At 46.2% G+C, this 15,141-nt stretch overlaps 3 protein-coding genes across 3 annotated transcripts; 2 read left to right on the top strand and 1 right to left on the bottom strand.

The window, feature by feature from the left end:
- Positions 1 to 153: 153 nt before the first annotated feature.
- GGI43DRAFT_421966 (uncharacterized protein) lies at positions 154 to 2,175 on the top strand (the record flags this gene model as incomplete). Its single annotated transcript, XM_083208035.1, has 1 exon — positions 154 to 2,175. The coding sequence occupies one exon, from the start codon at positions 154 to 156 to the stop codon at positions 2,173 to 2,175; it is 2,022 nt and encodes a 673-aa protein (XP_083062166.1).
- A 407-nt stretch (positions 2,176 to 2,582) lies between these two features.
- On the bottom strand, positions 2,583 to 4,372 carry GGI43DRAFT_433192 (glycosyltransferase domain-containing protein; the record flags this gene model as incomplete). The annotated part of the gene is made up of 2 exons (XM_083209700.1): positions 2,583 to 4,196; positions 4,259 to 4,372. 2 exons carry the CDS (start codon positions 4,370 to 4,372, stop codon positions 2,583 to 2,585), a joined length of 1,728 nt encoding a protein of 575 aa, XP_083062165.1.
- Positions 4,373 to 5,356: 984 nt separating this feature from the next.
- On the top strand, positions 5,357 to 6,702 carry GGI43DRAFT_433182 (batten's disease protein Cln3; the record flags this gene model as incomplete). The annotated part of the gene is made up of 2 exons (XM_083209699.1): positions 5,357 to 5,447; positions 5,534 to 6,702. The coding sequence occupies 2 exons, from the start codon at positions 5,357 to 5,359 to the stop codon at positions 6,700 to 6,702; spliced, it is 1,260 nt and encodes a 419-aa protein (XP_083062164.1).
- Positions 6,703 to 15,141: the final 8,439 nt, after the last annotated feature.

Raw genomic sequence — 15,141 nt, 5'->3', positions numbered from 1 at the left:
GGCTGAGTCGGGGCAGACGTAGCCTAGATGTCGGTTACTAGTTTACAAACCGCCACCTCGCCTACCTGTTTTCCAGAACAGCCTGCCAACAGCTCTAGGAGCGCACCGACCAAGATCATCCTGGCCAGGGCCACGCGGAGAAAAGTGTCAAGTATGAAAGGACTGCTACCACTTACATTATCATCGGCATCGTCTTGTTCGAGCCTCAATAGCCAGCTACCTGACGAAGCTCTGGAACAGCGAGTAGATGACTATTTTCCAGAAGTACTTGCCCGAGACTTGGAAGTATCCAAGCCAATCTTTGAAGCCAGAAGCATGACAGCTGGACCGCCTATTTCACCTTCTTCGTCATTTAATGGCTATGTGGACAAACCAAAGGCCACTACGACTTCCTATCGGCTTACTCTTTCGCCATATCAGTCCGCCCATCTACGCGTCCAGGCTCTGGGAGCTATCCAAGAGCGAAATTCCATGGTATCATTCCTTGATCAGCAAGAAAATGATGGATTAAACGATATGACATCCGATTCGTGCTCAGCAACTGAAACCGACACATCATCGATATATTCTGCAGAGCCTCCCTCTTTTCTAATACCACATTTGTCTATAGACAAGAGAGTATCGAAGCTACAGTTGGCAAACAAGAAGCCGCCTTCGTCAAATATATCGTTAATATCGCGATCTGAGGATTCTCGGCGTGATAGCAGTTGGATCGAAGCTGATTCAGATGCTGAAGACGAGTACAGGGAAGATGTCGGAATTTATGGCACTGCGCTTCACCTTTCACCGAGGCCGCCAACACCCCCAGAATTCGAAGCCAGTATTGGCTCTATTTCTTCAGGCGGAAGCATGCATAAATTTCTGCATCGAAAATCGCATTCAGTCACGGGTTTCTCAGGTTTCGCGCCACCGCCGGGGCAACACTTGAGCAACTCGACAGCTCAGATGTGGCGGCCCAGCTCGACGCAGTACCCTGGGCAGATGCGGTATCCCGATAGTCCAGAAAGCCTTTCTATGCCTATGCCACAATACAAACCTTCCATACCGTCGTTACAGAGCTTACAGCATCTACTCGAAAGTGGCCTCTCCCGGCGTACAAGCAATACATCGATCAAGAGGCGGGTGGGCAGTCACGCGGTTGAGACTGCGTCAATGAATTACGAGCGTGCTACGCCAGAGTACAATCATTTTTTGTCTTCCATCGATTCAAAACATGCGCCCAGATACGACGGTGTTTACATCCGCCCCTCACCCCCTCCGTCACCTCTCCCCAGTGTGCAAATGTGGCTCAACGGGAGCGCGCAGCTTTTTTCGTTACCTTTTCAGAGCGACGAGCTGGCTCGAGTGGTTCCTCTGCCACCCGATGTCATTGAGACATTGAGGGTTTCCACGGCGTGCTTTCCTGAGACGATGCTCCTCTCATCTAGCTTGACTATCGAGACAATCCGAGCCTACTCCAGAAAGGCCAGACATCCGGGATCAGACACCTCTCCTCTTCCCAGCCCACAATTCTCACCTACTTTGTCAAAACAGTCCTTGTGGAGAAGAGTGGTCAAGAGGGGATCGCAGATGTCCCATAAGACGCGCGATCCCCATGCCGCTGGTGTAAATGCCTTGCAATCACCCAGCTCAAGTTCGCTGGAATCTCCAAAACCATGGGCAGCAATCAAGAATGTATTTGGAAATTGCTCTGATTACATCTGTGACGCACTCTATTCCCATATTGTCGCCTACAATTACATTTCTGCCCTCGTTGCCCGGTATCCGTCATCTATGGGCCCCGGACGCTCATGCTCGCCCGTAGAATTACAGGGCGATGATATTCCTAAGAAGGCAGCATCTCTACTGGGTCTTAATGAAGCATCAATCGTGACTTCAGCAGCAGCATCCGTTCGTTCTGCAAAAAGAAACAGCTATACGCATTGGGGCAAAGATGATGCGAGGACTGTTAGCCCAGTGGGTACTTCCGCAAGCCAGGACATGGCAATCAGAAACATTCAGACTGAGCTGCTCCGGTGTATACGGCGCCTCATTGCGACCGCCAGACTCATGTCTGAAAGCGGAGCCGTGGAAGAGAAAATAGTGGACATGGAAATGGAAGATGCGGATATGCTGCTCCTACGCAGTCTCTGCGAAATCGTCAGGGTAAATGAAGAGATGGCATATATACTCTAATGACAACATGGATGGATGAATATTTTCAAGATTGGCTGAGATACACTCATACGGCATGATTTTCAGGATTTAGCGGGGAGATAACGGCATGGAGGATATAGGGTTATTATTAATATGACGGATGGAAATATATCAAGGGATGGGGTGGCTGGAAAAGGGTATATAAGCTTTGAAAATGCAGCGGAATAAAAACAGACGATTTGATTTTCCATCATTTGGGAAAAGGCGATAACACGCATGTTGTGAATAGTAGTAGAGCGTGAGCCTTCCATGGACCGGACTGTGCCAAGTATCAAAGGGTATCATCCGATTTCGTATAAATAGAAGTGAAGAAGTGAATAAACTAAGATTATTACTTTGTTCTATGACGCCTTCGCTTTCTATGCTCTAAATAGGAATGTTCTCTTTTAGTTCTTAATCTGTAGTGGTCCGTTATCGTCGCCGAAAAGTTCATCATACCATGGCGTTCGTCCTTTCTGGCACACCCCGTCCCACTCTATTGGCGTCAACTTGGCTGGCTTCTCAGCTGTTGCCGGCTCAAATACCGTCACTTGCTTGTTGTGGCGCTGTATGCCTGGTGGCCAATACGTGACGTCTGCTTTTCCATCTTGCCGAGAGGGCATACTCAGCAGTGGCCTTGTTGTCTCGAGGCTCTGCAGGTGCGCAGTCACTAGTTCCCGGAGCAGAGGATAGAACCACATCATGTTCCACCACTGTTTCAAGCGCTTTGGCTTGAGGCCGTTGATGTACGCGTTGTGGTGGATGCCCACGGGAGTGACGCCGAAGAAGAGGTCTGTATAAAGAGGTACGTTGCCCCATAGGATGCTGGAGAGGGGGCCTTTATGGGTGTCTGCTTCTTGGATTTGATACTTGAGTTCCTCGGGGAGAGTGGTTATACGCGGGCCGTTGGGCACGCCAGCTTTGAGTGAGGCTTCTCGTATGGCGTTCTCATTGCTGAATTTGATAAAGCTGCCGTCTTCTTCAGAGGAGCAAGTCGCTGGGATGGTAGTAAAATTGTAATCGAGTCCAATACCGAACTCGAATTGTTCACCCGTAAGCGCTTTTGCGGCTATGGTACGCACTTCTGGGCTAAGAGTTGCGAAATCGTATTTCGAGATGGTGCCGTCCCATGTGCTTCCTAGGTCTCTCATCCACTCACGCCACATCTCCTGTTCACCAACGACTTCTGCAAGGAGTGCTTGGTCGCTCCAAAGCTGTCGTCCGCTGCGGGTAACAGTTTCGATTTTGCGTTTGCAGCGCTTGAGGGCTTGTCGAAGCGCACCCATGGTGCCCATAATCATGCCGCTGTTGATACAGCGAGGGCGTATCTTCTTGTATTTACGCGCTGGGTCGAATAGGAGAGGTAGCACTTGGTCGGTGCCTTCTCCGTATAAGTCACTTGGCATAGGTGATTGGGGCCAGTGAGAATAATGGGGGTCTGAGCCGGATTCCCAATCTGGTTGGCAGTCCTTGGCGGTGGTAACGATGATTGATTGTTCTGGGGGAGACATCGGGAAGCCAGAAGTTGAGTTTTGCTGCGCTGCTTGCCATTCTCGCCGTATTCTCTCATTAGCTTCGTTATTGAGACGATGGTATCGTTCAATGAGCACTGAGGGGGGCAGTTGGAACCAAATGTCATATGCGTCAACAAGCACAGCCAGATCATGTTCGTCTGCACCCCCGTCTAAGTCGGGTTGTTTTAAAAGGTCTTCAATAACAGCAAGCAAGCTCTCAAGTTTTGCAATGTGGCTTCCTGCAAAGTGCCATTCAGGGTGATTGAACTCGCCGCCCCAGTTTAACAGGGTCGGCAGAGGATAGCCCAGAGCAACTGCCGACATGACGCTTTTACAAAGGTTAATATGAGGCGAATCGGCTGGCATGAATATTCGTAGCCGCCGCTCACCGCCGGGACCCCTAGAAGTGACTGGGCCGAGGGCTTCAAGGACTTGTCGTCCAATGACGCCAGAAACTGGTGCTCTGTCTTCAGGAGGAAGACCATATCGCATATGTTCAGATGCAGACTACATATTCATTAGTTTGTGTTTCGAGGTAATGAAAAGCAAAGAGTAGATTTTTTATTTACCAGGGCTGAGAAGAAGAGGCTAATAGTTAAAGCTATCAAGAATAAGATTTGCCATATCACGCTCTGGCATATTAGCTGTGAACATCGGCGGAAACCAGTGGCCTTGGTGGCCATGGTCTGATGCTCATGGTTTGGTAGGATGCGGTAATCTGGTTTGGAATCCGATCGTTTCAAAAAACCGGCAAAAGATTCTGGAGACGCGCGTCGCATATTTTTATACTGGAGCGGTGGTAAAAAAAGCCTTGTTATATGGAGCGAGGCCGATGACAATTATCACCGAGTATCTCTACAAAACTAAATTCACCGCGACTAGCGATGCATCTCCTTGGCGATAGTTGTTTTCGAAAACGCGTGAAGAAAAGGAGATCAATCGAATGATTTTCTTTCCCTTTTTTTTCTTCGCCAAGTCCTATCGAAGATCCGGAGAACATTTACCGCTGATCGCAGGTCTGAGTCTCATAGCCCGTAGCAAACGTGGGTCTTGCGCTCCAGTAAAAAGGCCAAATCAAGCAGCGATTGGCATCTCCATCGAGTGGATGAGAGGAAGCAAGAAAAAAATGACTACGCGTCACCATGGCTTCTCCTTTTTTTATTCTTTTAAAAAAGTGATTTCTTATCTCTCTGATTCAAAGGTTCTCAAATCTTTGGTTATTTCTTCATTCCTCGCTTCTGCAGTATCGAGTCAGGTGAACCTGGACATATTGCGCGCTACCACGTGGGCGGGACTCAACTTCTAAGGGGCCAGCCTCAAACCACGCAACGTCATTCTTTTCTAGTTTGTATGTGCCTCATACAGCCCAAAAAGCCATCGAGTTTCAGTGTAGCTTAGTCACCTAGGTGATCAACGCAAGATCATCAAGTGATAAAGGGTGGCTCTTCACCTCAACCGCATTCACCGTCTAAGGCTGAGAGCTTATTCTTTTTTCTCATAGCGACTATTTACTTTGAACGGTTATATTATTGATAAAGAGTTGAGAAAAGCAACTTAAAGGGGAAAATATCAAAACGTATGCAGACATGAGACGACCTCATTACCTGCAACTCTAGCGCCATATTGTCAATACAACTCACCTCGACTCTGCACTTTCAGTATTCAGTATGCCTTTAGCCGAGCCATTCATTCAAAAGCCTGTGTCCATCTCCTCTGCTAGATTTAATCTACGGGTTTTTGCTGCATTCGGAATTTTTGGTGAGTTGTTCGCTGATGGAGGCACCAACTCGTGCAAGTATTATCCTAGACGCTGTGTCCGTAAGCTAATATCCAGTACCTAATAGGCTTTGCAAATATTCTTCTGCCTCATATCATCTTCTCTGGCCTTTACCTCATCATACCATTTCCTCGGCCTATTGTCTTGATTATAGAGCTTCTTCCGGCTCTCGCCGTTGAGCTTCTCTTTCCACATGTCTTGTATTATGTCCCACACCGGGTTTGGCCAATTCTCATTGCGAGCTGTTGGATTTTAGCTGCGATCGTCACCAGTGCCTCGCCTCCGAATGTCGTAGCGCCTATTCGCATTCTCATTGCGGTACTTGCATCAGCAAGCACCGCAGCTGGAAAAGTTTTCTTCTCGAGCCAGCTATCTCTTTATGGCAAGACGGCTTTGGCTGGATGGGGAACTGGAATCGCAGCTGGGAGTGTACTGCGCGACATACTACCGGCAGTTTTAACGTTTTATACGAATATGGTGTTGCGAGACTGTATAGGTTATGCCTATTGCTTGCTTTTGGCCATAGTGGCCGCATATTTCCTAATTTTGCCTTCACCGCCCATACAATACGAATTGGAGAATTCGGCTACTGAAGGCGAATTCACATCTGAGATCGAAGAACAAAAGCTCTCACTTCTCTCTGGAGAAATATCTTCTTCAACTATGAGCTTTTGGGCACGCTTCAATCGTAATATGAATCTCCTGGGCAACAAGCTATTTCGACTTTGTATAAACCCTCTTCTGCTTGTCACTGCAGTACAGGTTCTCGTGTCTCCGGGTACAACTCGTGCCAGCGTCATGCTGCCGATATTTTCACGATACTCGGCATTTTCAGCTGCACATGACCTTACATTCCAACTTGGGAATCTTTTAGCTCGCTCAACCGCCCTCCTATTCCGCACTAGGAGACCAAGGCTCATCTTCGCCTTATTGGTCTTTTGTACCATGGCTGCTATCCTCAATACAACATTCCTTGTGACTACAAATCCATATTTCTTGTTTGGTAGTCTATTTACTATCGGTTGGCTGGGCGGAATGATGTATATGAACATATTTGGGGTAGCAATGGATTATCTGAGCCGGAATCCGGAGGCTGACGCAGAATTTGCTCTTGGAAGCATTGGAATTGGAGAGACAGCAGGCACTTTGATGGGATCTCTCGCTGGCGTCACATTTGATACGCAGCTCTGTGGGTTAGCGAAACGAAGTGGGCGATGGTGTTCCACACTTCCATAAATTTTGCTATGTATTATATTATCAAGTTTTTGTCTTTTTGTATAACTGACGTGGGTATATCATCTTTAGCTGGGCTTATATATACCGAATGTGAACTCTTGCTAGTCGTCAATTCCGCACTTATAGGTTTCGTATTTATCGTTGAAGTTTACTCATTGAGCTAGTAAGCATCTCTTCAAAGCCATGATTAATACAAATATGAATTTTGGGGGTAGTGCCTTACTTTATAAAAAGAAAAGGTGATATTTTATGAGACTCAGACAGACAGAACAAGTGGTTGTTGGCAGGCTATGGGCTTTTTAGCTCCAGTGAAGTCATAATGTAGAAGATGCGTGTAGTACAAGCATTGTCGGGACCGAGCTAATTTTCTATCAAGAATAATGTTACGCATGCTTTTATCCTCCTTAAATCTTGTATATGCATATACTGGCATCATGTGTGCCGTACTTTGTCGGAAATTGGCTTGAGATTACAGCGAAGACTGGACATTACAGTTCTTCGGTAGCAGAATGATTGGCCCCACTACTCGCGCAACCATTGGCCCAAATGTCAAGCTGATTTCCTAATTCAGTAATCTCTCATTTGGGCAACTAATATCACAGACTTTCTTGTGCTTTACCCACACTATTTAGACGGCTGACTTTCAAGCTTAATGGCAGTATTTCATAAATAGAGATAAATTTGGGCTGACTACGATATTTTCACAGCTTCTCCGCGAATGTACCCCGTATCCATATAAATGGATGAGTAGGACTCTAGCCACTCCGCCTTAGTTTCTACATAGCAGCCCTTTTCAGAACACATGTATGCTCAACACAAATCCTTTCGCTCGTTATCCCTGCATACCAGGGCAGTTGCCTAAATTTTCCCACTGTTAGCTGTTATTGTCTTCGTCAAGTTTCATCTCAGCTCGGCCATGCGCACCAATCTCAAAACACACCGTATTCAGCCAGCCCAGGTCGCAATTCCGATGGATGTTCAGCTCTCCTGCATATACGTTAGAGCCAAGAAAATGCATCCAGAATCGGCACACAATTATCGTTTATGCACGTCTTAGTACCCTGAGAATTTTAAAACAGCAACTCGTTATCTTTCTTTGGAGGGACTTGTCCTAGCCTCGCCCATTCGTTGTTTTAGGATCCTTCCAGAGTTCGCGTCATGTAATATCCAATTACGTGCTTGCAGTCGTACCCTCAAATTTTAAGAGACACCACTAAGCCTATAACACCTGAAAATTGTGCCCCGACACATGGCTAATCCACAAATGTGCAGCTTACCTCTCTCCCAGCCTACATATGCGCACTCCATACCCTCAAGCTCACCCACAACAAGTAAATCTTCAATGTAGGCTTAGCGAAGAGGGGGAGAGCCATACCAAAGCTAATATTTTCTAACTTTTCATCAGCTATTCTCGTGGTATACTAATTTTGGAACTATGACTATTATTATTGGAAAGATATAAACGACCTTTCTCAGTTGAGGTAATAAATTAACGACGATTTATGTGACACGCATTGAGCAGGGAAGTGATTACTCTTGCGGGATATGCCTTTACCAAAGTGCTGAATCAAGACCAGACCTTGCTATTGTTAATTGAGATTAATGCTTTGATGATAATCATATATGAGCATTAAAACAATATTCCAAAGGACTTCACTTTCCAGATTACGGCTTCTTACGGGCAACATATAGAATTAGAAAATTTGAAAAGCCTATATCTTTATCTCGTAGAGATACTTGGCAGTTGAACGATCAAACCAGCGTTGAAACCAGCGTTGAAGAAAAAGACAGCTGAAAAGATAAAGCCTACCCAAAGTAAAATAATCAAGGTCAAGAAACTGAAGCAGCACACTGTGAGCCAAGGCCGTCGTCCTCATTTCTAGACACCCTACACACATGCCACGTGTACCACAATCGAATAAGACTTTGCGCCGCAAGGAGCCAGACATCCTGTGATGCAGTTGAGCTTAGCCTCGCATACACAACTCACTCCCCGGTTTCCGAGTCATGCTCATAGTCATCCTCATACACATCTGAATCTTCCACTGACGGAGTTCCCGCGCCAGCCCTCTCGCGCATTGCGCTCAGCTCCGCTCGGATATCCAAAAGGATTTCGTTTTGTCGGCGTATCAGCCCAGCTAGAGCATCTGTGCTCACGGTAGAGGCGTCGGCTGAAGTAGAAGTAGAGGCGGAGGACTGCGGAGCTCTTCGTTTGGCTTCTCGGCGAGCAAGCAAATTGTATCTGGCTGCCAAGTCTTCATATTCAGAAACCTGGCAGTGAGCAACGGGAGAATTGTTAGCTATTAGAAAAAAAGTAAAGAGTATAGAATCAGGCACTATTGTTGCAAACAACTTTCTGTAGACGCCAGCTCAATAAGTATTTAACTTTCCAATATGCACACCCATGCTGGTTATGAAGGAGAGAAAGTATGGACAACCGATTCCGTAAGCGAAGCACTGACCTCCTCGCCCCGGGACACTTTGAGAGATGCAGCAGCAACGGCACGCGCTGCAGGCTTGATTTTCCCATCTCTGTCTACAAGCAGCTATGTACAAGACGTGTTCAGCAGGAGTTTTGTAAGCAATCGTAGGACGCTGTTGGGGGCAATCTGATAGTGAGAATACCAAATGCAGACAACGGCAACGATGGTTAGAGGGGCTACATACGTCCTCGCACCTGTGGTGGCCAGCAACACAGTGAGAACATTTTGCACTATTCTCTACAATGCGCCGGCCCGACAAAAAGGGTTCATGTCAGCCTTATTATCTATCGTAAGGGGCATGCAGAAGATCCGTAGCAAGACAGCGTCAGGGTTAAGGGGGTGTCTCAGCAGGCCATAAAGAAGAGAGTAACGAAAAGAGAAAAGAACGGACCACCTTGTCCACGGCATACGTGGCCGGGATTCTTTACCATACGCCCAGCGCATGGCCGACAAGGGGTGGCCCATATTGGACCTTTTTTCTTTAAGAGGCCTCCCATTAGTGATTATATGAACGAATAGACCAAGTGCTTTCTCAATGAAAACAAGTATTCAGAAATAGAGCAAAAAGATCTCACAGCAGGGGGTTCAGGCGATGTGTTGGAAGTTTTCCGGCGCGGCATCTATTGGAGCACAATCAGCTACCAGTTGCCCAGACGTTGCCCTAAATCTTGGAATGCTCCTTATCAGACAGGGACAGCTATGCAACTCACAACTAATGGCGATTAATGGCGAGAATTTCGCCGTAAGTAGTGAGAGAAAACCGTATATCCAGACTTGGTGCCACACTTCTTGTGCATGCACGCCCTCGGGGCCCGCTTTGTTCGGGGCTTGTGATCAAATTGATGAATCAGCAACAAGTTAGCTGAGAAGATGTTCAAAGCTCCGACAGCAATAGCCTATAAGAGCAAAATATTCCCCCCACTAGTAGATGCTGATGATAAGAGCGAGAGGTGAATATGGCAATTTATCCCTGCAGACAGTAAATGTACTCCCACAGTTCTTTATCAGTTACCGAGGTTGGTGATAAAGCTTTTGAGGATATATGTACTATAACGTCTTTCGAGACGGTGCGAAAACGAGAAATCTCCAAAACTTAGGGGTGGTCAGAGATTAAGTAGGTGTTAGATGAAACGCAAGCCAGTAATTTGAGATAAGCAGCTAGATCACGAGTTAGAGATTATCTCGTACCTCGTTTCCGGTATTGGTGTATATTTTTGCCTCTGGCGAAGAAGGAGGCATCAATTCATCAATAAGCGCCTATACTCAAGCCCGCGACCCTATATTGTGTCGCAAGATTCCAGTGTCAACGATACAGTCGCTGTTGATACAAATATAGGCACTGCCGGTATCCTATCGTCTTGCACCAACTCGCGATGTCGTATTAGTCGTTTCGGGTGCGCTGCGGATGACGAGAGAAGGGGGGTAGAAGACAGTAACTGTGATTACTCGTAGCCCCCAAAATGCATCTCGTTACAGGGGAGGTAAATAAGATGCCTCCTTTCGAACTCCAATAGGCCTTCCGAAGAGGACACCACCTTCCAAACGGATGTCGTAAGAGTCAGTATGGGGCTCTCCGGTATCGTACACTCAGCCAACCAGCAAAGCTGAGCATGGAGTGCAATTTGTAGAGCGTAAAGTTGACTCTTGACTGGACACCGGGATCAGCGAAGCTTTATCTACTATCCAATGGCAGGAAAAGTTTAAGCTAATTTCTGAAACAAAATATGCGTGGTTAAAGATTAAAAAGGCAGCTTGAAATGAAAGTATGCTTATCAAAGAAGAGACAGAACGCCCTAAGTAAAGTAAGGGGGGAAGCAAACTGCCATGAATGGACAAGGCTGGCTTGGTATCGGCGTTAGCAAGATGAGCACTCTTAATAAGGCCGGGTTCCTTTGCGAAAACTCTAAATGACAGCTTGGCTTAGTAGTCATTATCGACTTAGGTGAGATCATTGCAAGGTCAGTAATAAGGGGAGGGACGCACGAGCCGACATCGCAAAGCGAGAACAAAGCTAGAATACCAGCTGCAATAGACATTTATTACGTATCTGGCTTCTTTCATCTTCATCTTCATCTTCATGCTTTCTTCTTCCCGAACCCCCTTTCCCAAGATATATTTTATGAGAAACTTCTGCATTAGTATGCCATTCCTTTAAACGCGTACTAAAAGCCGGGCTTCTTTTAGTATGTTTTCGGCTACATTAATTGGCACATTAAGAGCAGTTATGACTTACTCTCTTCTCGTCTGGCGATTGTTGTGTAGTGAAACTGCATATTGGTAGCTGGATGCTCAGTACGTAGAGTGTTTCCCAGGTGACGATGTGCAGATTACAGCATAATAATCCTGTGATATTACTGAAGATCCGATTTCAACCGGGGGCCTACTCCAGAGGCCAAGAGCTGCTGCTGTTAGAATCGGCCTAGCCGTATCCTTACCGTCGCGTATGACTATCGGAGATTTTTGTGGTAAGAAAAATACAGGATTACAGCACCTGCTTAGGCCCCCACCGTTTGTAGTAAGACATACTCGGAGTTATTCAACTCTTGTTGGTAGATCAATATCATAGAGTAATAAAGCTGACTAGTTGGTTCATGCGATAAGAGCATTGCTTGGGAGGTATTGTAGTATAGTACTACTGGAGTGAGCGACTTTCAAAGACACCTAGAATGGCTAGCCATCCCTTATATCAACAATTTCTAGTAATAACTACTATCGATTACTATCTACTTATCTCCAAAATAGGCAGCTTTGCAGCTCGCCAAGACTGCGGAGTATAAACTCCAACCGCTACACTAATGCTCTTTGAAAACAGGCAACGCTTATTCGAGCTAACTGAGAGAATTAGAAGCCTTTAAGAGAACACTAACATGCCCAGGTAGCCTCTAATTTTTGTAGAGATAGCAGTCTAGTAGGGAGATATGCAAGGAGGTTGGTGGCCAAAGTTCTCCTTGCAGAATTAGGTGCAAAATGAGTTCCACGTGTTTAGGACGTAGAAGTAAATCGTACGAAGCAACTTGTCCACCCAACGCACAAGCCATTCGTGGAAGACATATTACTATTGATTTAGAGTCTAGCATTAATATATTACTAGTAAGTCATGGTCACTTGGCTTGCTCGCTACTCTCGAGAGAGGGTACATGTATACAGCTAGTAATTGCCCGGTCCATCGAATTTTTAGCCAACTTTGGTTCTACTTGAAAGAAGGTGGAGTAAGAAACGATAAAGATCTTCTATAACGCCCAAATGGTGCATGATTTAGGGGCTGAGCAAGTACCAAAACGGCAGGTACCAAAAACGGCAGGCTGTCTACCTGACAGCAGCTATAGATGATTCCACTCATGGCTACGATATGTGAAGTGGCGTCCGCCATGCGCTGAGCCGAGTCAAGGTGAGTGGAGACATAGTAATAATCATCCATTCAATCTTCTAATTCTGCCCATGAGCAAAAAAGAGGTTTGTTTGTAGTACAGACTAAACTCTGAATCGCAGTATGTATGAAGTGGCGTGCGGATCTAGGAAAAGAGATGGTGCTACAACTTAGACCTATTGCCCAGTGCAACGGATGGTGTAGCACACGATACCGCTGAATACTGGGGTTATGCTTGATATGTGACGGCGGCTGGGATCGAGTGAGCAGAAGTGCGTAAACCAACACCACTACGCTGGCACCCCTTTGATAGCGGTATGGGTAGGACATACTCGTGGACTGCTGGCGTTGGCTGGCGAATAATTGATTTATACTAACACAGAGGCTGAGTTACCACTCTGTACGAAGTAAGTGGACTGTACTCGGCTCGAAATAGGCGTCGCAAGTGGTGGCTTTTGCTTGGCAGCCAGCTTTTGCCTCCGGAGGGCAAGCCGTATCTTTCCGCGACATAGCTTTGACTGGAAACAAGAGAAGAATGGGAAGAAGAGATCAAATTGTTCTACCTAGGGTACGGCTATTTCAAAACGTAGCCGCTTTTGGTTCATGCAAAAGTGCAGTCCTACTGGACGGCTATTGGTTGAGGACACGGGCCAGCTTCAGACATCGGCGATCACAAAAGTTGATCAAAAAACAAAAGCCTGAGACTTGCGTATTTTATTTTTGATATATGATATATCTAGTTTCTGGCGAGGCAAGATTTTTAATGAGCTTGGATCGATTTGGACCTGCCTTGTCCTGTTCTTTGACCCTCTTTTTGCTCCTTTCCGAGATTGATATACTGTGCTGGACCCGAGAGCAGCACAGCAACGATGCAGAGAGACCTTTTCACCTTTCACAAGGCATAGAGTATTATCGTGTCTATATTAATTTGGCAGGGTATGGAATAGGGCATATCCAAGTAATATGGCATCCCCATATTCCGCGTAACGACATAATCAAAGGGTTATTCGGCACCTCCCTTCACCGTCCCCATGTGATCCACCGCGGGTAGCGCTGAGTGACACCTGACGCTGTTCATCCTGGTTTGTGCAATTTCGCTTGCCGCTTGAGCGAGTTTAAAATTTAGATCGATACTGACTTTGGTGTTGGTGCCATGTGTCTCTCTTGTCTTAGACTGTGCACTTGGTCTTGTTTCTCTCAATATGCAAAACTTGTTTACATGAAGAAAGATTATCAGATCGGCATCTCGGATTGCTTGTAAGTGGAGTGGCTCAATGTTTTAAGTCATCCCGGTTCTAAAGTGTGTGGCAAACAAGATCAACAGCGGCTATCTTAGCCCAGCCGTGTGAGCAAAGCAATTCTCTGCTCATGTAGCACAGAAAGCGTAGGATATGCTGCAGTGAGTAGTTTGGGTGTGTTCAAGCTTTCCGAAGATCGTGTGTACTGAGATACGCCACCCCGTATGGGTTACAGGCGGCAAACTAGCGTTGTGCTGCCGGGAACAGCCATTACACTCCCCTGAGGAGCGCGGTTAGCTGCAATTGGCCATGGCCATTGACACATTGGATTGTATGTAAGTAGATGCCTAATTTGTGGTGGTTCTTGTCACATCTCCTTGAGATTCCTTTCTGCGGGAATTCGATATCTCTTTTGTGAGCAGATAACTATAGTTGATTCACTCATGACGTGATCTATCCATCTGTTCAGCTACGTACGTCATAATTAGTTCTCAGTTTATGAACAGCCTTAGTCGCACAATGTTGCATACAAGATTCAACCCATGAATAGCTTCCCATACTATGGGAGAAACAGTGTATAAGCTGCGGGAACGTGAGATCCTAGCTCCCACTTTCAGCGAGTCAAAAAGCTCTCAAGTCGCGAATCAGCGAAAACACGGCTTCTCCCCAGTGTACAGGTTGGGCATCCCGTGAGCAGAAAGAGGGATGGGAAGCCTCGGTAGACTCGGAGATAATTTCGAATCGTTGCTGTTCCATGTTTTAATATACGCCTATTGGGATTGATCCAGAGTAGCTACTTGCGCATGCAATTAAAGTCCTTGTTGGAAGTAGGGTCTCTTCATACTGAATTTTTCATCTCAGCGCCTCTTATTTCTCTCTATCGGTCAACTTTTGCTTTTAAAGGAGCCAAATGCAGGTGTGCTATGTACCAATCTCTATACGGATTGAATATGCGCATGCTTCTTCTTTCATAAATCATGCTTTACCATTGTAGCATACCAAGTACACGTACGTCAGTTTCTGTTATACAGATATGCGTTAGATATCCTTTCAAAATCTGTTAACTGGTTCATACCGGTTCTGGAGTTCAAAGTGTGGAGAACGATCTGTTTCTTAGTTCTACTCTTCTCCCTCGGTTGAAATGAGCCCCAAAAACATGAAAAGTGCAATGATGATCTAAACCTTTCAGAGTATGAACTGTACAAAATACAACACTCTGTCACTATTAGTAAATCATGAATCTCGAACATGGAATAACGGTGTAGAGACACTTAGCCGTGCTATATCAACCCTCCCTCCCTTCAAGTGGGGGGGGGGGGGGGGGGGGGGGGGGGGGGGGGGGGGGGGGCGG

The sequence above is a fragment of the Trichoderma evansii genome (assembly GCF_050947405.1).
Source record: "Trichoderma evansii strain SZMC 28006 chromosome Unknown GGI43scaffold_6, whole genome shotgun sequence".
NCBI classification, from domain to species: domain Eukaryota; kingdom Fungi; phylum Ascomycota; class Sordariomycetes; order Hypocreales; family Hypocreaceae; genus Trichoderma; species Trichoderma evansii.
This window is presented reverse-complemented; position numbering and strand designations above follow the sequence as displayed.